Source organism: Lemur catta, chromosome 15, assembly GCF_020740605.2.
Source record: "Lemur catta isolate mLemCat1 chromosome 15, mLemCat1.pri, whole genome shotgun sequence".
Taxonomy (NCBI): Eukaryota; Metazoa; Chordata; class Mammalia; order Primates; family Lemuridae; genus Lemur; species Lemur catta.
The window spans coordinates 41,921,405-41,945,826 of NC_059142.1; the positions used below are offsets into that span (position 1 = coordinate 41,921,405).

Sequence of the window (24,422 nt, forward strand, 5' to 3'; positions counted from 1 at the left end):
TAGTGGGTATGAACTGATATCACATTGTGGTTTTGGTGTGATTGTTTCTCTGATGGCTAGTGATGTTGAGCATCTTTTCATATGTTTGGCTATTTTTGTATCTTTGGAAAAATGTCTTTTAAGAACCTTTGGGCCGGGCGAGGTGGCTCACGCCTATAATCCTAGCACTCTGGGAGGCCGAGGCGAGTGGATTTTTTGAGCTCAGGAAGTTCAAGACCAGCCTGAACAAGAACGAGACCCTGTCTCTACTAAAAAAATAGAAAGAAATTAGCTGGACAACTAAAAATATATATAGAAAAATTAGCCAGGCATGGTGGTGCATGCCTGTAGTCCCAGCTACTCGGGAGGCTGAGGCAGAAGGATTGCTTGAGCCTAGGAGTTTGAGGTTGCTGTGAGCTGACACCATGGCACTCTAGCTGGGGCAACAGAGTGAGACTCTGTCTCAAAATAAATAAATAAATAAATAATAAAAGAACCTTTGCATATTTTTACAGTGAGTTGTCTTTTTTCATTACTGAGTTGTTAACAGTTCTTTATATATTCTGGATACTAGACCCAAATCATGCATCATCAGATATATGATTTGCAGATTTTTTCTCCCATGCTCTGGGTTGCCTTTCACTTTCTTGATAGTGTTTCTTGAGAGCCCCAAAGTTTTTAATTTTGATGATGTCCAGTTTATCTATTTTTTTCTTTTGTTGGTTGTGTTTTGGGTGTCATATCTAAGAAGCCATCGCAAAATGGTTTCCAAGGTAATCTGGGACCATTAGAACATCAAAATAAATGATAATAACAGATTATTCATTGAATGTGATAGGAATCCTTGAGTCTATGATATAATAAATAGACAGATACATATGGGGATGAAGCAGAGAGCTCTTCATGACAGTAAGATGCTGACTGAGAAATGCAGAGGCAGTCATGAAGTTGGAAAAACATAACCATTTTGCAACCATAAAAGATTGGTGTGAGTGAGAATCTTCAGTGCTAACTCCGAGGCAGTAGGCTGCCTGATGAAGGCCTGGAAACATCCACCTTCTTACAGGGTCTCTCTACTGATTGCACATTAGTTGCATGGAAAAAAAACCCAGTAACTATACAGTGGAGAAAGCAGATAGTATTTTGACCTTGCAATGAAAATTAAAATCACCAATGAGTAACAGAGTGGCATTATGTGCCTCCAGCCGTGACATCCCGAGAAGGACACAACGTGACTTCTGCAGTATTCTGTCCCCAGATGCATTAGCCTGTGCCTAATCCCAAGAAAACATCAGACAAAGAGAAACTGAGGGAAAAATCTGTACAATAACTGGCCTGTGTTCTTCAAAATGGTAAATGTCATGAAAATAAAGATGGCGGCTATTTCTGTCACTGAGGGGGTGTGAATCTTTCCCCTTAAGCCAGGTGTATGTTGCTGAGGGCAAAGGCTTAGGTTCCTCCATCCACCGCCTGCAAGTGTCAGGCAGCTTCGGGGCGGTGGCTACTCAGGTGGGCTTATTTCCTCTTATCTCTCCTGTCCTGGCTTTTTTTTTTTTTTTTTTTTTTTTTTTTTTGAGACACAGTCTCACTCTGTTGCCCGGGCTAGAGTGCCGTGGCATCAGCCCAGCTCACAGCAACCTCTAACTCCTGGGCTCAAGTGATCCTCCTGCCTCAGCCTCCCAAGTAGCTGGGACTACAGGCATGCGCCACCATGCCCGGCTAATTTTTTCTATATATTTTTAGTTGTCCAGATAATTTCTTTCTGTTTTTTTTTTAAGCAGACACGGGGTCTCGCTCTTGCTCAGGCTGGTCTCGAACTCCTGAGTTCAAGCAATCTGCCCACGTCGGCCTCCCAGAGTGCTGGGATTACAGGCGTGAGCCACCGCGCCTGGCCAGTCTCCTGTTCTGGCTTCTAAGACTCGCTCCACACCAGCTTGGGCTGGGGCCTTTCTTTTCCTTCTCCCCCTCTCACCCCGAGTCACCAGATTTAGCAAATGAAATTATAAGATGCCCAGTTAAAACAGAATTTCAGACAAACTAGCCACCCCACCCTGACTCAGTCCCTCAGAGATAGTTGTCACCGAGCCTCGGGAAGCAGGGAGCCCCATGCCTGCCCAGTAAGCCCTCTCTTGGGGTTCCCTCGGGTGTGTTCCCACCCGCCTCTGAAGCTTACCTCTCTCCCATCTGTCTCTGACCCAAGTCTCAGCCGGCCCAGGGCTTTCTGTGAGGATCTGTAGAACAAGGCCGTTTGGGGTAGGAGCCTCCTCTTCCTCACCACCTACGCTCCAGCCCCGCCCCACTAACAGCTGTCCATGTTCTAAAGAAGCCGGGAGTGCCGGGCCTCCCCAGCCTTCTGGAACCCCAGTTCTGTGATGTCATCTGTCTCCTGGAAATACATTGGTTTTAACCATGCAAATTGGCCAGGCTTCAGGCAGAAATGGCAGCTGGACAGGTGACAACTGTGAGGAAGACAGCTGGGCGGGAAAGGGCGGAGAGTGCTGGATGTTCTGCCTGCTCACCTCCCTTCCTTTCCAGGAGCAGCACCACCTCTGGGGGAACTCCTTTTCTCGTGGGGTTTTAGTGGGGGCCGCCAGTCACACGACCTGTCTCCTGGTGACAGGGAATGCCTGTGCCCTCATCAGTACATTTTGAAGTGGAATTCCGTGGAGCGGCTCAGCTTCTCACAGGAAGCCGGTGGGTATAGGGCCAGAGGCCGGCAGGTTTAAATCATGCAGGTGCAGCTCATCTGAGGGCCTAAGTCTGGGTAGGATTCCAGTCCTAGAGTCCACCCTTTCTGGGACCCAAACACAACCTTCACCTTCCCGCTATTCTGAGATCCAATAAATGTCCCTACTTGCATAAACCAGTTTGAGTTGGGTTTCTGTCACTTGCAACCAAAGGAGACCTGGCTGTTAACAGTCTGCATTGGGTTAACCATCTGTGGAACGGTGGCCTGACAACTTGTCACCTCTCCATGGAGGCCACAACATTTCAATGTCATTAATCACCAAGGAAGTCTGGGAGAAATTTCCACCAGCCACAGCAACGTGGAAGTGAAAGATAGAGTTTTGTTACTGATATCCACTTCTCCTCTGAAACAGGATGGCAGGATTGGATAGCAAGAAAGTGCCAGGGGCTTCTAAGCAGGTAGCACTGCCTGTCGCCCCACCTCTGGACGTCCCAGCACATGGCACCCTGGGATAGGAAGCCAGCAGGGGCTGGGGGGGAGGCAAAACCCTGGCAGGAGGGCATTCTGGGGGTACCACTTTGTGGGGTAACCTTTTGTGGTCAAAAATCTACAGAAAAAAAATTCATCTCTGTAGAGTGAGAGCCCTGGGCAGGAAAAGAGGTTTCCATAACCCAGGACCACGTGTTAGAAATTTGGTCTATCTGCAACTTAAAAAATCTTAGAGGATTTGGCCAGGAGCAGTGGCTAACGCAGGTAATCCCAGCACTTTGGGAGGCTGAGGTGGGAGGATCACTTGAGGCTAGGAGTTGGAGACCAGCCAGGGCAACATAAGGAGACCCCATCTCTACAAAAAAAAATTAGCCTGGCGAGATGCACATGTCCATGGTCCCTACTAATCAGGAGGCTGAGGTAGGAGGATTGCTTGAGCCCAGGAGTTCGAGGTTGCAGTGGGAAATGATGATGCAACTGCACTCTAGCCCAGGTGACAGAGTGTGATCCTGTCTCAAAAAAACAAACAAACAAACAAAAAAAAACTATTGGCACACAGAGCAACATAGACAAATTTCAAAACAATTGTGCTGAGTGAAAGACAGACAGACAAAAAAGTACGTGTATGATTCCATTTGTAGAAAACGCTAGGAAATGTAAACTGATCTCTAATGACAGAAAGCAGATCAGTAGCTGCTTGGGGATGGGGAAGTAGGAAGCGGCAGAAGGAGGGATCACCAAGAGGCACAAGGAAACTTTGGGGGGCGTGGATATATTCACTGTCTTGATTGTGATCATGATTTCAGGTGTATACATACGTCAAAAGTTATCAAATTGTACCTTACATATGTGCAGTTTATTGTATGTCACTACATTAACAAAGCTGCTTAAAATATTTTAAAGTTACTATCATGACACAAAGATATTTGTGAAATGGGAGTTTGGGGCGGGGCCGGGTTGAGAACAGCAGCGTTGGGTGGGTGCAGAAGGGAAAAGGCCCACCTCCCCGTCTTCAGGCCCGCGTTCTGTGCAATTTATACAATGGCCACTAGAGGGCAGAAGCGACCCATGTCCAGGAAGTGGGGGTTGCAGGGCTTGAATACTTAGACTTCCCTGCTCTGTGCTCCCAAGCCTGGGAATGGGCGTTAATACCCCCATTACACTCAGTTACAGCTGGAGTTCTAGCTGTGATCTCTTTGGCTCCTGATTCCATCTTGTTGGACCTCCCTGTGCTCCCAGATCCCTTTTTTTTTTTTTTTTTTTTTTTTGAGACAAGAGTCTCGCTCTGTTGCCCGGGCTAGAATGCCGTGGCGTCAGCGTGGCTCACAGCAACCTCAAACTCCTGGGCTCAAGCGATCCTCCTGCCTCAGCCTCCTGAGTAGCTGGGACTACAGGCATGCGCCACCATGCCCGGCCAATTTTTTTAATATATTTTTAGTTGTCCAGCTAATTTCTTTCTATTTTTAGTAGAAACGGAGTCTCGCTCCTGCTCAGGCTGGTATCGAACTCCTGACCTCGAGCAATCCACCCGCCTCGGCCTCCCAGAGTGCTAGGATTACAGGCGTGAGCCACCACGCCCGGCCTCCCAGATCTCTTTAAAAGGGTATCCTGACCCCATTGAGACGGCAGCCACAGCTCCGGGTCTGGTATCGCACAGGGCTGCTATGGAGGAGTTAGAGATGTCACCAAAGAGCTGTGATTCTCAGGGTACCTTTGGAAGGCCTCCCACCTTGCCTGAAATCCACAATTATAAAGCAGGGGGGCAAGATTCCCTTATCAGACACTGCAACATCACAGGCTTGACTAACCAGGTTAGCATGTCACTGAGAAAATGAGACATTGAAAGGTCATTTTTATAAGAGAGAGAGAAAGCAGAGAAAGTTTAATGGGGGGGTGGGAGGGAGATGATGGTGGAGCCCCCACGGGGTGCTGCAACGGAAGCCTCCTGATAAAAGCAACTGCTGACACATGTTGAGTGTGTGCGGCATGACGCCGAACACTGCACGCAGGGAATCAGCTCATCTTCAAAGCACTCTTGCTAAATAAGCTGCAGAGAGGTTAAGTAATTTGCACAAAGTCACAGAGCTGGTGGGAGGCAGTGCGAGGATTTGAATCTAGGTTTGACACCAACATGTGGGCTTAGCTACCCACTGAAGATGGAGCTGCCTTTCCCTGTTACTCAGTTCATGCATGAAGCGGGTTGGTGGTGGTAGCAGATGGTGGGTTTTTAGTTTAACCTTCTGGAGAAAGCTTGTCGTGCTTCAAGAGAATGTTAAGCACCTGTGCTGGGCCAGGAGGAGGGCTCCCCTCCCCACCCCTCACCCCTTTATGTAGAACATTTATTAATACAATGTGTGAGGTTTCGTGCAAAGGCTGATGCTTTTACAGTGATGGTGTTTGAAGGGCAGGTGGGCAGAGGCCAGCGACAAGTAATTGAGGGGCTGGTGACATGGAGTCATCCAGTGACATTGTTCATTTGCACTCACAGGAGTCTGTCACAAGCAGCCCAACTCAGCTGGAGTCCTGAGCAGGTGACCAGATCAGGATGCTGGCCTGGGAAACTCCCCAGAAATCCCCAAGTATCAGAACGAGGTCAAGGCATCGTGGCAAGCAGGTAACTCAGCCCTTGGTGTGGGGGTGGGTGAAGTCCCCCAGCGGTTTCTCTCTTCTCGCTTGGCTGAGATCGTACAGTTTGATCCTCCAGGCAAAGTGCCTCGGGGAGGTGGCCCCTTCTGTTCTGGGTTCTGCAGGAGCCAGTGGCTCCGGGCTTGTGCCCATCACACACTCTCCCACGTATCTGACGCTCTTGTGAACACGCGGTGGGGCTGATACAGGCCCCAGGTAAAAACGAGGACGGAGCCAAAGGAGGCCAGAGTTAAACAGGAGTCACAGGCCCCCTGGGTCCCTCCATGGTTCCCCAGGTGCAAAAACCCAGGTCTGTGCAGGGAAAGGGACTCAGCCAAGGCCACACATGTGGCGAGGTGATGGCCGAGTCGGGGTGAGCACTCCCGGCGCTGTCTGTTTCCCCCACACTCTGCAGCCTTCTCTAAGATGGGCCTCATGGCTGGGTTCTTCTTTATCAAGCGTTGGTCACACATTCCTCTCTCTCTTTCTTAAAACATTTATTCTTTAATATCATCACATATTCGATGTTCAAATTTTCAATTGTTTTATGTCAAAAAGCATTTTCTAACAGTTTGATGAAATCAAGATCCCAGTAAGATGCACATATTATGATTAGTTGATGTCCCTTGTCTTTCAATCCATAGGTTCCTCTTTCATCTTTCTCTTTTCTCTTGCAGTGTATCATTGAGTAAGCCACATCATGTATCCTGCAGATTATCCACAGTCTGGACTTTGATGATTACATACCTGTGATACAGTTTAACACATTTCGCTGTCTTCTGTATTTCCTGTAAATTGATAGTTGAATCTAGAAGCCTGATCAGATTAAGAGTTGAGTTTTTTGGCAAAAGCGGTTCAGTGTAGGTTTTGTGTTTTTCCACAGGAGGTACATAATGTCTAGCATCTTCCCTTTTGTGACATTAGCATCTGTTGATGTCCGATGCCTAGACCCGATAATGCACTGAGGGTTAGGATAGTGGTATTCTAACTCTACCATTCTGTCTTCATTTATTAGCTGGGTTACTTCCTACAAAGAGAAACTCACCCTCATCAACTATTCAGTTGCCTGGGGTATTACCTCATCGCTTCTGGGTACACAGGACCATCCCCACCTCCACGTGAGGACATAGGTCAGAGGGGCTAAAGGAACTGTCACCAGCAGAAGAACAGGCCAGCTGGCCCCAGTGAACCCACAGAATCGTAATAAATCATGAAAAAGTGGTTGTTTTCCGGCCCTAAATCAGGCAGGAGCCCCTGAAAGGCCAAGCCCTTTTCTCTCTTCGCAGGAGGGCAGACCCGGCAGAATCTTCAACAGCATCCAGTTCAGCTTTGTCACAAGCAGATGACACAGCCTGGACCAGGAGGTGTGGGGACTCACGCAGGTTGCACATATAACCCAGGCCATGGGCATATCCTTAAAGCAAACTCTTGAAAATTCCTTGTGAGCAGTTCCAGTGCTTTGCCAGTCTGAGGTCCTGGGCGGCAGCCTGTGCTGGAGGTACCAGGGCCACCATTCGGCCCTGTCTTGCTTCCTGTGCTGTTCCCGATGCCTGTAGTAGACGCTTGATGAATAACTGTTGAGCGTGTAAAGGAATGACGGTGCTGTTGTTCTGCACAGCAGGAACCGGCTGCTCCTGGACCTCTCCACTGGGGAAGCTGCTGCAGGCATTGGTTCTGCTGCGATGTCTGGAGAGCAGCCAGCCTGCCAGGCCCAGGCAGCAGCCAAGGATCTGGGGACGAGGGGACAGGGGCGGGGAAGCAGCAGGGCTCCTCCAGGAAAGCACTGGAGCAGGGCCTGGCCTCCACCCTGGCAGGAGTCAAGCCCAGTGCCACAAAATCCTGCTGGGTGGGCAGGTGGCCTGGCTGGAGGGAGGACCAGAAGGTGGCAGGGTCCAGCCGCTGAGCAGGGCCAGGGTGGAACTCCAGTCACAGGATGGAGCAAGCCACGGCCCTCATCCTCACACTGGGCAGGTGACCAAGGCAGGAACTCGGGCCCAAGGATCAAGTCAGAAGCTGTCTGTGTCAGGTAGGATTGAGTTGGGTTAAGAAGAGCAGAAACCCCCAAGTATCATTGACCCAAACAGGTACCGCACACCCAATATATCGCCCACTCTGGAGGAAGTTGGGCGGTGAACTCAATTTTGGCTAACAGGACAGGAGCTGATTCACCCGTGGTATGAAGTCCTCTTCCCTGGAATTTGGTGCCATACCATTTGGCTCCCTGGGCTGCTAAAGTGCCTCTGAGTAAGGGATGGATTAAGGGGTGAGCAAAGGAAGAATGGATCTCTTCCAAGATCAGAGAGCCCCGCCCCCGGCAGGAGTGCGATGCTGCCTTGGTTGTGCGCCAAAGGATGGGACAGGATGTTCCCTTAGTCGGGTCACCGGGGAATTAAGCTCCTGTGTGGACGTTCCTCAGAAAACTGACTCGGGAGGGAAGGAAGCGTAGTCCCAAGCATTGGAGGCTGGCAAATTTAGTCAAGATGTAACTTCTTGATCGAGCAAAGCAAAGTCAGGGTCCTGACAAGTGACCTGAAGTTTAAAAAAATCAACACTCTGGCTTGTGTTTCTCATGGGCGGTTGGGGATGACAAAATCCTGTATGCATTAAGAAATAGGCAGTGTCCCCACATCGGGGCCCTGTCTGTAAGTATAAGTAATACAAATGGAAGAGTGTGCTGGGCCAGGGTACTAAGGTAAGTGAAAATGGCCCCAGAGGGCATAGGGCATGAGGGCTTGGGGGAAGGCTGGATCTGTTCGATTTTTGTAACCGTCTGAGTGTGGGTGTGGGTGCCCCAAATATGTGAGGCAGTGGAAAGTTGCTAAATAGTAAGACAGACATTTCCCCATGTTGCTCACACCACTGGTTGGGTAAAGCCCCATGTCTTAGTGGACAGGCACACCCAGCAGGTTTGGTTTGCCAGGGCAAAAGGTGTCTCGCCCATGGGTAAACACTTTTTTTTTTTTGAGACAGAGTCTCACTCTGTTGCCCAGGCTAGAGTGCCGTGGTGTCAGCCTAGCTCACAGCAACCTCAGACTCCTGGGCTCAAGCGATCCTCCTGCCTCAGCCTCCTGAGTAGCTGGGACTACAGGCATGTGCCACCATGCCCGGCTAATTTTTTTTCTATATATATTTTTAGCTGTCCAGATCATTTCTTTCTATTTTTAATAGAGACGAGGTCTCACTCTTGCTCAGGCTGGTCTCGAACTCCTGACCTCAAGCGATCCTCCCGCCTCGGCCTCCCAGAGTGCTAGGATTACAGGCGTGAGCCACTGCGCCCAGCCAACACTTTATTTTTATTTATTTTTTTGTATAGTGTTTATTTTCCCTTTAGTTTTCCTCCCACCATTGTAAGCTCATGTCCCAGCTTGGTCTGGAAGAAACCACGCTGTGATATCAGATAGTGAGCAGCCCTCCGTGATGCTTTTGGCACTTTAAGTACCTTTTTGTACTTATTACAAGATATTAATACAATGTTCATTGTGGAACATCTAGAAAATACAGATAAGCAAAAAGGAAACAAAATCAAAATCTCTCATGGTCCCCCCTTACAGAGATGAGCACTGTCCATGTTTCGGCATATATTGTCATACAGGTGAGCCTGTGCACGGATGTGTGTGTGTGTGTGTGCGTGTGTGTGTGTGTGTGTGTGTGTGTGTGTGTGTGTGTGTAGAAACTGACCAAAAAGGAGTCACACAGAACACATTGTTAGAGAATCTGCATTTTTATCACTTCATAATATATAGTGACCACCTTTCTGTGTCACTGAATATTCTTCTCTTCTCCAGACCTGTGTGCTCAGCCCTGAGCCCCCCAGCCCCACCCTCACCCGACCATCCCCCATACGTGTCCCCTCCCAGTGACAGCCAGAAACCTGCTCACCAGCCCCCAGGTCCGGGGACTCTGGAACCTCCCACCCCTCCCCAGCGCCTCTCTCCTCGCCTTAGTTCACCTTCATCATTACCTTTGTAAAAATTGAGATCAAATTCACATAACATGAAATTAACCATTTTCAAGTGGTTAATTTATTGGCAGTTCGTACATTCACAATGTTGTACAGCCACCACTTCTGCCTAGTTCCAGAACGTTCCATCACTCCAAAAGGAAACCTCGTACCTATTAAGCAGTTGCTCCCCAGCCCCTGGCAACCACCAATCTATGTTCTGTCTCCATGGATATTTCATATAAATGGAAAAATTTGAAAAAAGTGCTGTTTTCTTTTTTATCCAGGGAAATGTAAATGCCAGACTGACGCTGTGTCTCCCCTTTGACTTGGATAAAGTCCTGAGTGTCCTGGTGCCCAGCCACCTCTTCAGGCTCCTCTTGTGACACTCTGCCCCACCACCTCCCCATGCCTGGCCGTGCACTCCTCTGAGCCATTGCAAATGCTGTTCCTCTGTGGGGTTGCCCTTCCTGCCCTTCTCGCCTAACCTGTCCTACTTACCTTTTCCAATTCAGCTGTCCCTGTCACTGTTCCCCCAGCATGTCACACATGCTCAAAGGTGGCCAGGATCACCGTGTCCAGGACAGTGGGAAAGGGAAGCTGCCCCATGCAGGACGCAGGGAGGTTCTACTGTTGACCATAAGCAGCCCTGGTTTTACCTCTCACTCCTCTGCGGTCTCAGATACTCCCCACAGTGTCTGAGCTAAACAGGGAACCACCAACTCACCCGAGCCCTGTCATTAGGAGTTGGCATCTTGCTACGTCCCCCTGTTGTGACGGCTGGCAGTGAGGCTGGTGCACAAATGGGCAACCCAGAAGGATCTCTGTCTTCCTTTTTCCTTCCTCCAGCCTTGTTCTTTCTACTCGGGAAGCCAGATGCTTTAGCATTTAATTACATGCTGCAGTTGGAAGCACAGAATGTCGGAGCTGGAAAGGAAGGACCTTATTATAAATAATAGCTCCTAGCATTTCTTGAGCACTCACTCTGTGCCAGGCACTGTGCCAGGATCGTTTCCAGGCATTACCTCATTTAACCTACCAACAACTCTAGGAGGCAGGTGCCATCATCACCCCTGTTCTGCAGGGAAGGAAACTGAGGCTTAGGGAGGCCATAGAGCATTCCCAAACCGTGCTTCGTGGTACAAAGTGGCACAGAATATTAGTTGGTGTTACCAAAAATGTCTCCCATTGTCAAATGCTGCATCCTACATCCCCCTGGGAAATTCACAGTGCACACCCACATACTAAAGGTCCTGAGAAGTCCTGCAGCAAAGAAACCTGTTTAGGTCAGCGTCTCTTCTGTCACCTCACAAAACTACTGATCCAGAGAGCACAGTTTGGGGAGTGCAGATATTGACCAACCTCCTCATTTTAAACATGAGGACTCAGAGGCCCGGCCAGTACTTTAGGGGCAGATCAGGCACAGTGCTTGGGCCCCATGCTCTCTGCAGCCCACAGGAGGCCTAGAGCAGAGGAAGGCAGATGATGGCCCATCAGGCCACCACCTGTTTTTGTAAATAACGTTGTGTTGAAGATTTTCTGATCAAGCTCCCTTGGTTAATGGATGTGTCAATCGGAGCCCAGAGAGGATGGTTGACATGTCCAAAGTCACACAGCCAATTAGGGGCAGAGGCAGGAAGAGATCCTAGGTCCCAAAATCCAGGTATTCTCTTGCAGTGTGAAGTTCCACGATACCTGTGACCCCTGTGACACCTCTCCACTGTGCAATGTCTACACAGGTATTGTCCCCTCTGTGCTACCAGAGACCCTCCTCCCCACCACACATTTCCTAAAGCCACCCTGGCCTGAACTGCCTGGGGGCCTCCCTCTGTCTCCCTGGCAGGTAAACCGAGCAGGGCCAATCCCGAAGTCTCATAGGGGGCAAAGGCTGAACGAAGTAATCGGGGTTTATTTTAATTCTGTACCAGATGCACTAAAATATCATTAACTTCCCCACCACCAATTCGAAATGTGAGATCATTTGGACCGAACTGGGTGCATGGGCAGAAGGCGACCTTTGCCCGTTCCAGAAGAGTTTGCCAAACCAATGAATAGTGTAAACAGGGAGTTAGCAGGGTTGTTTGAAATCACTTCAGAAAATAAATGATGTTCAAGGGCTCTTGGGCCTCCCGGAAGGGCACTGTCCCACAGTTTACATTTTCCCGAGAGGGGGACAGTTGAATATGCAAATAAAATCATTCTTATCTCTTCAGTAAAATGACTCATCCAAAGAACACTTTATGAACCTTGTTTAAAATGTGAGCCATTTAAAATACCTCCAGATTTAGGCATTTTTGATCCAATAAGTCTATCCAGCAAGTGGCACTAACGAGGGAGGTTTATTAACCTCGGAATCTGGAGGAGGGGGCTTCCTAGTGACTCCGATGGCCAGAGCACGCCAGAGAGCTAAAGGTTCATCTGGCAACAGTTGCGGGGACAGCAGGGCATAAAGCCTCTGGGTGGTGGCTCTTCCTGGGGCAGCCAGACTGCCCAGATGGCCCTTCCAGAGCCAGGAGTGGCAGACTCGTCCCTGAGGTGGAGGGTAAAAATAGTCACTTACGGGTGGCAGCTGGGCCCAGAGGCACTGGCCTCCCTGTCTCTGGAGCAGGCGGAGGCAGCAGTTGACAGGCTCCTCCTCAGGGGCCTGAGGCCCCTCCCAAACCCTGGGGGCTGGAGGGTCTTTCCTTAACAATGAAGTACCCCCCCCCCAAGAGCTAGGAGTTTGAGCTTGGTCATAAAACAGCTAAGGACTTAAATCCTGGCTGTGCTCTGCGATCTGGGGTGAGATGTGTCTCCTTTCTGAGCCTCTATTTTCTCCTCTGTCAAATGGGGCTAATGATTTTTTTCTACAAGGCTTGCTGTGAAGATTAAATGACAATGACAGCTAACACGTTTCACTCTAGAACCTCAGTTTTCTGTCCTTCTCCCTTCGACCAGTCGCTCACCTTCTGGCACCTTCTTCAACAGTGGCTCAGAGGCACCTTAGCTGCCGTCAGGAGGACACTCAGGCAGCCCCATGGACAGGTCCAATGACAAGGAACTGAGGTGCCCCCTGCCAATAGCCAACGGGGAACTAAGGCGTCCTGCCAAAAGCTGCATGAGGGAGTCGCCTTGGAAGCCGGCCCTGGCTCCCCCGTCAGGCCTTCAGATGGCTGTGGCCCTGCCAGCACCTTGACTGCAGCCTCATGAGCACCCCAGAGCCACAGCCACCAACGAGCTCCTCCCGGATTCCTGGCCTCAGAAACTTTGTGGGATTATAAAGGTCTGCTCAGTGCGGGGGTACATGCGATGCAGCAATAAATAACTAATGACTTGCCTTTCGGCGTCATTATAAGAATTAAGAGTTAATACACAACAAACTGCAACCAAACTTGCCGGGACCAGAGGCTCCAGCAAGGGCAGATGGGACAATCAGAAAGAGTAGGCGTTGGGCAGGGCGCGGCCAGCTGGGTCCACGTGAAGGAGTGTGACAGACCGAATAGGCAAGCGGACAATGGCCAGGACATGTATCAAAACAGAACTCTGACCCAAACCTGCAGCAACAGCCCAGGAAGCCAAAAACAACCCCCATAGCAGCCGGCCCCCAATGGCCAGGACTTGATTAGAACTGACAGCTTCCCTAATTTTGTCCCCATTCCAATGGAGGACAAACTGGAGAAAGCCAGATATGCTCCCCTAACCAATCATGGGTCTCTGCTCTTCTAGTCAGCCCACCCACAGCACCCCTGGACATTAGGATCCTGCATTTGTGCCTAGTGAAATCAAAACAGGGGGACACTCCATGTTGTCCTATTTCTTCCTCCTGCTGTAGAGCTTTCTTGTTTTCACTATGTCTGTGCTGGGGCAATGGAGGGAACGAGAGGGAACTGACACAACAACTCAAGTCTGGGGATGCTACAAGCAACTCTTTTCCACAAACCAAATGATATGAATGCGTTTGGATTCCCAGTGGATACTGTCTTAAACCATTTGCATTTCTGGTTCAATTCCCTCATTTTACACATAAACTAAGGTGCACTGACACCTAATCTACTGCCTTTTTGATATCTTTATGGGAGTAAAATGTGGCACGCTTTTTATTTGCTTCAAAGTTTAAGAAATATCACTCTAAATAATTTTTTAAAATATACCTTATTAGAAGAGGAAAACCTAACTCTTTCTGTATAAACCTTTTGCTGTACAACAATGAGACAGAATAAAGGCAGCTCACAAAATAAGGGAACATTTCTTACCTGTTATTTTTTTTTTCTCCAAATTCTTCTATACGGTCCAGACAGATGGGCTACATTTCCACTCTATTAACTGAGGAGACACAGCAGACTTGAGGGCTGAGGCATGCCATCACGGCCCTGAATGTACTGAAATCCTAACAGCTTTAGCAGAACAAATGTCCAAAGCAGGCAGTGAAAATAAATTTTAAATAGGACAAACTCCAAAACTACCTATGCTAGAATCCCAAGGCAGGCAGGGAGAACCGGTTCCTTGGCAGAAGGTAGACAAAGAACGAGGCAGAGTGACCTAGACCCTGTTGCGGTATGTCTGAAGGACTCGGGGATGGAGTCACCCTTTCCTTCCTTCATCCACACGGCTCCATGAGCCGTGAGAACACGTCTCCCACGCGAAGCTCCTCAATACGGGACCTCTGACGGCATCACCTGAGCCCTTTCTCGGGGCAAAGTCTAAAGAATCTGAAATGGGGACCTGTACTTTAATCCAACTTCTGAGCATAGCCTTGGAGAGGACTCCTTGGCAGTGAAGAACAACGGAAGCAGCGAGGGCCCTGGAACCAGGCAGACCTGGGTTTGAATTCGGGCTCTGTCACTTTCTGGTGAAGTGACTTGAACAAGGACTATCTCTGAGCCTTACTGAGTAGCGTTCGCCTCACAAGGCAGGTTGGGGATGAAGTGAAAGCCCGTGAAGGCACCGAGTGCGGCGCTGGCCACAGGGCCGGTCTCCGCGGTGGGGATGTCGTACCTGCGCGGGACAGGGCGCAGCAACCCTGGGCATGCCCAGTGGCGGCGCGGCCGGGAGCTCCGCAAGCGTGCAATTCTCAGAGGGAAATGCAGCTCTCTGCTCTAAAGGTCCTGTTCAAGTTAAAAACTAACTGTAAGATAAAACGCACAAAAAGGCAAATGGTCGTCATTCAGCTCCTATGACAAGGGAACGAAGAACTGTATTGAAAATTACTTGCAAAGCTTGTAAGTGGTTCCACCACTTACTAAAAGGTGTGAACCTAGGCAAGTTATCCGATGTCACTGAGTTTCAACTTCCTCATCCGCAAAATGGGGATAACAATATGTACATCACAAGAGTTGTTGGGAACATGAAAATGAGAGATCACAGGAGGCAACATGTATCCATGTTTACCATGTGCCAAGCCCTGTTCTAAGAACTTCAGGCATGTTATCTCACTGTATATAAGTACTTAGGTGCCTGAAACATAAACGTCACCTATTAAAGTTATGGGGAAGAGGAAGAAATAACTCAGCTTCCAGGAGAAGAGAAGATAGCTTGTTATATAGGTGGGAAGAATAAGATGCAGCTGGGAGAAGAAAAGTATAATAGCTGCTGGGTGTGACAATCTCAAAACTTTTGAACCATTACAAATTAAACAGCCATGTTAAATCGCCCCAAAGGACAGACCTGAATTGTTATTTGCATCTTTAATGTTTACGCCGCTCTGAATCTGAGAAAAAGCCGCCAGGATTCCAGTACATACCAAGACGTGATGACAATATCCCAACGATACCCTGAAGTGTGTAAGCTTTTGTGCATCTACAGCCTCCAGAGGAAGCTGATGTTAGTGGACTGGGGGCAAGGAGAGCATTGATCCCATAGGGATGAAGCTCGGAGTTTCCTCTTATTCTTAGTGTTTCCTTTCTTGGCCCAAGGTTGATATACCGCTGACATGTCAGCATGTGAACGTGCTCTATCTGAATAAGGCTTTCTACACTGTAGAGTCAGTTTCTAAAATGATGGAGCTTGTACTATTAGAACCAATGAAGTGACTAAAAGAATTTTTAAAAATAAGCCATCAGTCTGGACCTGTGTAGGTGAATGAAGGAGAAGCACTTTAAAGTCAGGAAAAAGAAAGGATAGTAACATTTAGGATTATCAACCACTGCTGGTTTTCCACTAAATATTTCATCGGAAAGAAATACGATTATTACCATCATTTCAATAGCGGTACTTTACTAATAAGCTCTTGGTATGCCTTTTTTGTCTTTGTTTTTGTTTTTTTGAGACAGAGTCTCACTCTGTTGCCCGGGCTAGAGTGCCGTGGCATCAGCCTAGCTCACAACAACCTCAAACTCCTGGGCTCCAGCAATCCTTCTGCCTCAGCCTCCTGAGTAGCTGGGACTACAGGCATGTGCCACCATGCCTGGTTAATTTTTTCTATATATATTTTTAGCTGTCCAAATAATTTCTTTCTATTTTTTAGTAGAGATGGGGGTCTCGCACTTGCTCAGGCTGGTCTCGAACTCCTGACCTCGAACCATCCTCCCACCTCAGCCTCCCAGAGAGCTAGGATTACAGGCGTGAGCCACTGCACCCAGCTTCTTGGTATGTCTTTGAGGTGGATTTCAGATTCAAAATAGACTGACCCTATATCACACTGCTGACTTGTTCACTCAGTGTTTGTCAATAACATAGAGGCTTCACCCAGGAGATTTCCTGGGTTGTAATTACCTGGAACCCAGGGGTGATTCTAGGCTTTGTGAGGCCTGAACCGTATCTAATTTGGGAAATCTTCTCTAATAAAAACACACAAAATTATGAATACAAAAACTGCTAGGGCCCCTCCCAGGATGTTGGAAGCTGCCGGTGTAAGCGAGGAGCCCTGAAGCTTAGGCTCCATTCAATTCATGATAAATCCACCCGAGCTGGGGCCTTTTCACAAACTTCTGCAATGCTGGGAAAAATATTGCTTCAACTTGTGAACAACCCAGAACTGTGTCATGATGGCCACGAAATTACCGGCATCTTCCTTTGGCAACTGGCCTTGGGAAAGAGATGCAATAGGCTTCTATCTCACTACAGCAAATCAGCTTTGTCTATTAGAAAGCTCTGACCCAAAACAAAGGAGCACAGCCCCCAACACACGCTTGGTAAACTGTGACCCTTGTGCCCATCTCTGAAAGTAACTGTGAACTAGGTGGAGGGGTACAGCTCTATTCAGATCCCATAACGGGAGCATTAATCTCTATCACCAGCTAGCTCTGGTTTCCTCATCACCGTGAAGCAAATGCCTTTTTCTGCTGTTTGAGATGAACACAGAAACTCGAGATAAACAAGTTGGTGCCTCCTCCACTGTGAGTCTTTCCTAACCCACCCCTCAATTCCTGTGCTGTTCCTTCCCCTACCTTGTCACCCGGCTGTGTAGACCCCAGCATGGCTCTCATGTCTTCTCATCATCATCCCTCTTTCTCCTGATATGAAAGCCTCTTGGGGACAAAGAGGCTTTGTCCTATTCCAACTTGCACCCCCAGCACTTAGTATAGTACCTGGCACACAGCAGGCATGACACTCATTAATTTTTACCAAATGTGATTCTGTGGGTTTTGTTTTTTTCTGGTGTTGCCTACATAATTAGAGTGAAACTTGGGTTCTTATGAGGGGCTCTCAGTGTTATAAAATGTCCCCTAAAGGTGGTGAGTTTAAGACATTTGTAAGAAGACTCCGCCTAAACCTCTTGGTGGAGGGATCCAATGAGTGTGCCCTCTGCTGGGAGGGCAAACAAAAAACACACCCACAGGGTTCCTCCCTAAGTGAGGCCTCAACAAAGTAACAAGGGGACAGAGGAGGCCCCTGAAGTTGGGCATTGGCAAAAACTGTTAATTCAGCCCCAGACACATCCTAAACCCCTTCCTCTAGCCCAAAATGAACTGTGGGAAATTAGACTTCTGAACCACAAGACAGGTGGACAGTCTTTTCCAGAGTCAGGTTTAGAGGAGGATCTTCACCTTGAGTCTAAAATCCCCTTCGGGCCACTGAACATACCCACTAGGATTTGCTTGTGTCACAGAGAAATCATGGAATTTTTGAGCTGAAAGAGAATAAAACCCACCCTTCTTGTTGAAGAGTAGTCAGGGAAGAAAGTATATGGAATTAGACTAGAGCAATGTATTTTCTTTACGAATATTTTTTGCACCGTAGCTTAACATAAATATTATCTTTTCCTACACTGCAAAGGTTCCTATTGCCCACAGATAATTCTTAACTTCTTAGGTATATACTTTTTGAAAAATAATGTTCTGGGTGATTGGGGAGAGAAGTGCCCTGTGGCAGGTTTTCAGGAATTCTTTCTGCTTTACCATCTAAAAGACACTGACACTGAGAAAGCATCCTGCACCTTTTGCTCCCTGGAGGACTTTGTGTTAAGCTCCCTTCTTTATGGCTACATGTTGCACACATTTCAGCAGTTAGAAACTCTGCACATGAGGAGGAATCAAAGTCATATTCAAAAGGAGGATTTCAAGGACGATTTGCATAACAGGGCTCCCATGACAAAGCCAATTTGAGCATTACTTGCTTGCTGTCTCTTATTGCCCAAACCAAAGATCAGTACTGGGGAGAGCAGAGCCCGTCATATGTAAGTTACACAAGTCTCTTGGCCTCTTTGGACCTTAGTTTCCTCATTTGAAAAAAATGGATGGATCTTAAGACATACTTTTCAGAGTTCATGATGAGCTTATACCCAGTTAACCAATAACTGTGGGATGCTTTTACACACAAATAGTTTTTTTTACATATGTTCATCTATTTCACTTACATCGTATGTAAAAATTGCATTCCATGCCAAGCCTGAAATGTTCCAAAGCTCACTTCTGTCAGTAAATTGCAACGAAGATTTCTACAAAAGAAGAGAGAGACAAGCCAAAGAAGAAGAAGAAAAAAGATATTGTTTGAGAACATTTATCATTTGGCAGTGATCCTAATTCATATATGATGAAACATGCCCTCAATACTTTCTCCATACACTAAAGAAATCTCACTGTAGAAGATATTGGCTTACGATTTATACTTTCATATTTACACATGCAGTGCATTAGATACAAAACAGTGAGTGCTCAACAAATACTTGTGTTAAGAGATCTTTATTTCTCCAGAACAGAGTTTTACAGCTTCAGTGCTGTTGACATACTGGCCATGTAATTCCTTGTCGTGGGGCTTTGTCCTGTACGTTGCAGATTGTTTAGCAACATCCCTGGTCTCTGCCTCCCAGGTGTCAGTAACATACCCACAGTTGTGACAGAGAAAAATGTCTCCAGGCATTGCCAAATGTCAGCTGGGTACAAAATACATTGGATGAGAACCACTGTTCTATAATGATTCACTCTGATCTGTGTAATGATTCTCACACTCATCTTTTCTAGAGATGAAAAGGATTTGCTATATAATTTTAGTAACGTTCTACCAGTAAAATTTTAATATTTCAAAATGAATAGCAAAGAGGTTTACAATAGGGTTAATAAAAATTCCAAATAGAATGAAGTTATATTTGTAACTTACACAAACTGCAAAAACGGTAGGGTTTCAAATGTACCTCTTTCAATTGACTGTATTTTATTGCATGATAAATCTCTAGAAAAAAGAAGATATTTCTTTGATTAGCTATTAGATATCAAATTAGCGGGAACAAATAGCAGAGTTTAGAATGATAATACTGAATAAGTAGTTTTTGTCTACAGTGTCAACTTTTGGATTTGTATTAGAACTTTCCAGAGCCCCTAATCCTGCCTATACCTCCTCTAGAGTCTCACCTTCATGATTTTCATAAACATTTTTTATTTTATTTTAGCTTTTTTTTTGAGATAGGGTCTCACTCATATTCAGGCTGGTCTCGAACTCCTGAGATCAAGCAATCTTCCTGCCTTGGCCTCCCAGACTGCTAGGATTACAGGCATGAGCCACCAGCGCGTCTCGCCAATTTTCATAAATGAAATATGCAACTATAGGTCTTGATAGATTTTGGATGAAATCTTTCCCTAGAGCAGGAGACTTGATTACATGACCTTTTGTAGTCTCATCAAATTCTAGATTATGAGGTGAAAGTTTTTGTCTTTCAATATAATTTCTAACATGAGAAGAAATGATGTCACATTTATTCACCTTCCTGGTTTAATTCTGTTTTTCTAAGGCAGTTCAATACCAAGAGAAATAAAAGATATCCTTTCACATCATTTGAGAGGAAATTACTCCTCTAATTAATATCTAACTTTGAACTAATTCAGAATTTTACCATATTAATAGAAATTCATTTTGGTTTTAATATTCCACAAAAGCAACTTGTTTGTTGTACAGTGATGGGACAACAAAAAACAACATGGAACTGGATTTTTATTTGAAAACACCCATTCTTGACTACAGTTGACTATTTCTGTCGATGCCAGCCTGTCCCTCACTCTTCACCTGGCTGGTATAACTCTGTCTGACTGGTGTCTCCATCTGTAGTCTCTTCCTTTCTAAACTATCCTGCACACAGTCACCGGATGAACTCTCCAGAAGTGTTCTCAAAGACCAGTACCTGGGAATTTACGGAAGCTGCAAATTCTCGGCCCTACTCTAAACTGACTGAATCCGAAACTGTGGGGGTGGCATCCGGAACCAAGGCCTAACAAGCCCTCCAAGTGCTTGTCAGGCAGGCTCAAGGTGGTCTTCAGCAATGCTGGTATAGCATGGTTCCCCATCATGGCTCCTTTGCTTGGCATTCAAAGCCCTAGAAAATCTGGCTCCAGTCTCCTACTGTCCCTCCTTGTAATCTACAGGTAGTCACGACATTCCTCAAATACTTTCTTGCGTTTTGCCTTTCTCCCCTTTTCCAAGTTTAGACTATTTTCCCAAAGATGTCTGTCTAAGGATACCCAATGGCCCTCTGAGGTCCCGTTCTAACAGCATTGCTCTGGTAACATCTTCTCCGATCCACACTGAAGTCCTTTCTCCCTTTTCTGTGCTCCAGAAGCAATTTGTCTCTCTTAGTGCCCATGTCTATTTCTTCTTTTTGGTACAGTTATCTTTGCATCCCATTCCTCTGAGTGTAAACTCCTTGAATGCGTGGCCTATGTCCGGCTCATCTGCATGGCCCGCCATGTTTAAAATTGACACACAAAAATCAAGCAAACTCAAATGTTTATAAAATGAATGAATAGCTGAGGAATGAACAGCACAAGAAAAGTAACTAGTTTAAAAGAAATATAATTTTAATGTTTGTGGTCCCTCTTCTGCACCTCTGTGGCACTTTGTCATCTACTTAGTGCTTGTTGCATCATGGTTTGAGCTTATTTGTTTGTTTCCCCTGTGAGATGTTAAGTTCTTAGAAGGGTAGGAACCCTGTCTTACTCATCTGCCTCCAATATTGTCTGCCTCCAATATTAGGCACAGTGCTTGGCATATTCTTTCTTAGCTTTTTCTTTCATTGACTGGCATCTGTTAAATGAATGAGAATAGATATGCTAACGTGAAATAATTAGCTTACAAAGTATTTCATAGTGGAAGTAATAAAGGGCCTCCTCCATTGAGCAATTCACTCATTTGCTTTTTTCCAAATGTGGCAGAGATTCCCAAGAAGACCAATACAAAAGTGGTCATCCCCTTAAAGCCTAGGAGGTTTGATAATTCAAAGGACTATTTGTAGTGTCATGTGAAGCTCTTTGTACCCACTTCCCTTAAGCCTTCTACATTTGAAAGAAGAATCTATTTGTGCAAGAGGATCATTAATTAGCTTTATGAGGATTAATGATGTACATATTTCTGGACCTCATGGACAAAGGATAAGAATCAAACTTTCATACCAAAGAATATAGTATCTTCTTATCTCTAAACAGATAGAAATACTACGCAAATATTCCCTCCTTGGCAACAAGGCTGGAGAGATTTTTATTTTGTAATTAGTGAAGAATTAGGAGCATTTCTGATATGCTTACTTAGTGTAAACATTTCTAGCTATACCACTTAACCATCATTCTAAACAACCGTTTTTAATATAACAATTCCTGCAATAAAATCCTTAATACCAGTCTATTCTCTTAAATATATTTTAATATTCTTGATATTATTTATATTAATATAATTCATGTTATTTAATATTTAAGTGTTAATTTAATTCAGATTAAATTATCAAAACATTCTGGATTAATGGCATTCGAACTAGTATAGATGGTCCATATTTTCTTTTCCTTTAGGCAATGACTTGAGGTAAACTTTAATTCCTCTCATTCTACTAAACTAACTTTTTCAAATCTTTTTCTGAAGGCTAGAGAGTGACTATTTTAGGCTTTATGGGCCACATACAGACTCTGTTGTATATCCTTGTTTCTATTCTTTTCTTTTCTTTTCCTTTTACAACCCTTTGAAAATGTAAACCATTCTTTACTTATGGGGTGTATATAAAAACAGACTGTGGATTAGATTTGATCTATGGGTTGTAGACTAAACATAAATATAAGCACATGGTGTATGAACACTTATAAAACAAGGTTTACATGGGTGTCAATAATTGCTCAGATCTTATTACTACTTTTTCCCTATAAGTGAAGTTCCTTTCTGTCTGTACCTTGTCTATATGATTTAAAAAACCGAAAATGCATAGGAAGTATCTGATGCTAGAGATGGGCCAAAACCCTACACAGATTTAGAGAACTGCAGAATTTTATTGCTGGAAGAAATTTTAGAGATTGTCTAATTTGCATCTCTTATTTATTTTGTAGATAATATCACTAAAGGCTCATAAATAAATATGGTTAACTAAGTAACTTACAAATACCGGAGGGATAGCAGGCCTTCAAATGAATCTTTGCGTAATTCCGTCAAATTGTTTTCACTGAGAATTCTGGAAAATGGAAAGGTTATTTCTGGATCAAAATGCAAACTAGCAACAACTATTTGCTACACAGGACTAACTCCTATCTATGGAGGAAACCTGGGTCACGGTGCTGCCCGAATGCCCTAATTCTGAATTAATTTCAAGATGGTAATGTCTGCTCCATTTTGAAACCTTATCTCATGTTCTCCTTTTTGTGTCCATCTCTCTCCAACATGCGCGTACACGCGTGCGTGCACACACACACACACACACACACCTCTACCCGCTCTTCCCACCAAATTTGTATTTAATGCCTACTCTTCTCTAGATCACAAAGTCCCTATTAGAATCCAACTCTGGAAGCACACCAAGATCAGCAGAACTGCCATTTCCTCATCTCTTTCCCTAAATATTATTATGAAAGCCCCACATGGACCTATGTCAGAGCCACAAAGAAGCCATTAGGTTTTTCCCCATTAAAAAAATCTTTTGAGAACTACAATGCGCACAATATGCACATAACACAAATGTTCAGTTTAACAATCAGGAAGCAGATGCCCATGCAATATCATCATGTCAGGAAAGAGCACTGCGAGCATCCAGAAGCCCCGGGGGCCCTTTCCAATCACAACCCTCTCTCTAACCCCTACAGGTAACCACTCTCCTGACTTTTATCGTAATTTCCTTGCGTTTAAAATGTAGTGTTACCTATTATATGTCAGCCATAAGCAACATACTTTAGTTTGCCTTTTCTTGAATTTTATCTAAACGGAATCTCATTGCACATATGACTTTCTATCTTGCCTCTTTCAGTCAACATTCTGTTTGTAAATTTACGATGCTGTTGCACGTAGGTGAGGTTGGCTCCTTTCGGTGCCTGTATGGCGCGTCCCACAGGTCACCACTAGCTACATGTGGTTCCTGAGGTCTTGCGTGCGGCTCAGTGTGACTGGGCAACTGAATCTTTAATGTCAGTAATTTTAATTATTTTTAAATTTAAGAGCTGATACTCAAAGCAGTTATTAGAAAACGTTTAAGTGCGTTTTTCACCAATGTGGGTATAGGATGCTACTTTATTTTTTCTTTTGAGACAGAGTCTCACTCTGTTGCCCGGGCTAGAGTGAGTGCCCTGGAGTCAGCCTAGATCACAGCAACCTCAAACTCCTGGGCTCAGGCAATCCTTCTGCCTCAGCCTCCCGAGTACCTGGGACTACAGGCATGTGCCACTATGCCCGGATAATTTTTTCTATATATTTTTAGTTGTCCAGATAATTTCTTTCTATTTTTAGTAGAGGCGGGGTCTCACTCTTGCTCAGGCTGGTCTCGAACTCCTGACCTGGAGCAATCCTCCCGCCTCGGCCTCCCAGCGTGCTAGGATTACAGGCATGAACCACCACGCCTGGCCAGGTTGCTACTTTCTAAACTGCATATTTTATGAAATCTAAATATAGATTAAGTATTTTTGATGAAAATTCACCAACCAAATTTAGAGTTCAAAAGAGCATGGAAAAAATAATGTGAACTCTCTAATAATAATTTTAGGCTAATTATATATTGAAATCATAATACTCTGGATGCAATGATAATATTTTAGATATATGGGTTAAATAAAATATATTAATCTTTGTTTCTACTTTTATTTTTTGAGTGACTACCAGAAAATTTAAGATTACATATGTGGCTCACACCAGGTTTCTATTGAATAATGCTGCCTTAGGGTATTTCATTGTATCACTATACCACAATTTATTTCTTCATCTACTGTTGATGAATATTGAGATTTTTCTAGTTTTGAGTAATTACAAACAATGCTGCTTTGAACATTCTTGTACATGTATTCCGATAATACTTTTGCCTGAGTTTCTCTAGGATGTAATAGGAGTACAAAATTGTTTTCC

General features: G+C 45.5%; 1 protein-coding gene and 1 long non-coding RNA gene across 3 annotated transcripts in view; both read right to left on the reverse strand.

The window, feature by feature from the left end:
• LOC123620548 (leucine-rich repeat-containing protein 37B-like) overlaps positions 1 to 24,422 on the reverse strand; it is a 74,398-nt gene that overhangs the window by 36,184 nt on the left and 13,792 nt on the right. The window contains exons 5-7 of one of the 2 annotated variants that reach the window (XM_045525879.1): positions 22,480 to 22,551; positions 19,236 to 19,307; positions 18,496 to 18,576 (exon numbers count right to left, since the gene is read on the reverse strand). In XM_045525879.1, coding sequence (XP_045381835.1) covers positions 18,496 to 18,576; positions 19,236 to 19,307; positions 22,480 to 22,551 — 225 coding nt within the window. The remainder of the gene's footprint in view (positions 1 to 18,495; positions 18,577 to 19,235; positions 19,308 to 22,479; positions 22,552 to 24,422) is intronic. The other variant, XM_045525880.1, reaches the window with a different exon arrangement.
• LOC123620554 lies at positions 9,782 to 14,872 on the reverse strand. The gene is made up of 2 exons (XR_006728901.1): positions 13,955 to 14,872; positions 9,782 to 10,649 (listed from the first exon to the last, which is right to left on the reverse strand). It is a non-coding gene; the product is annotated as an uncharacterized LOC123620554 (long non-coding RNA).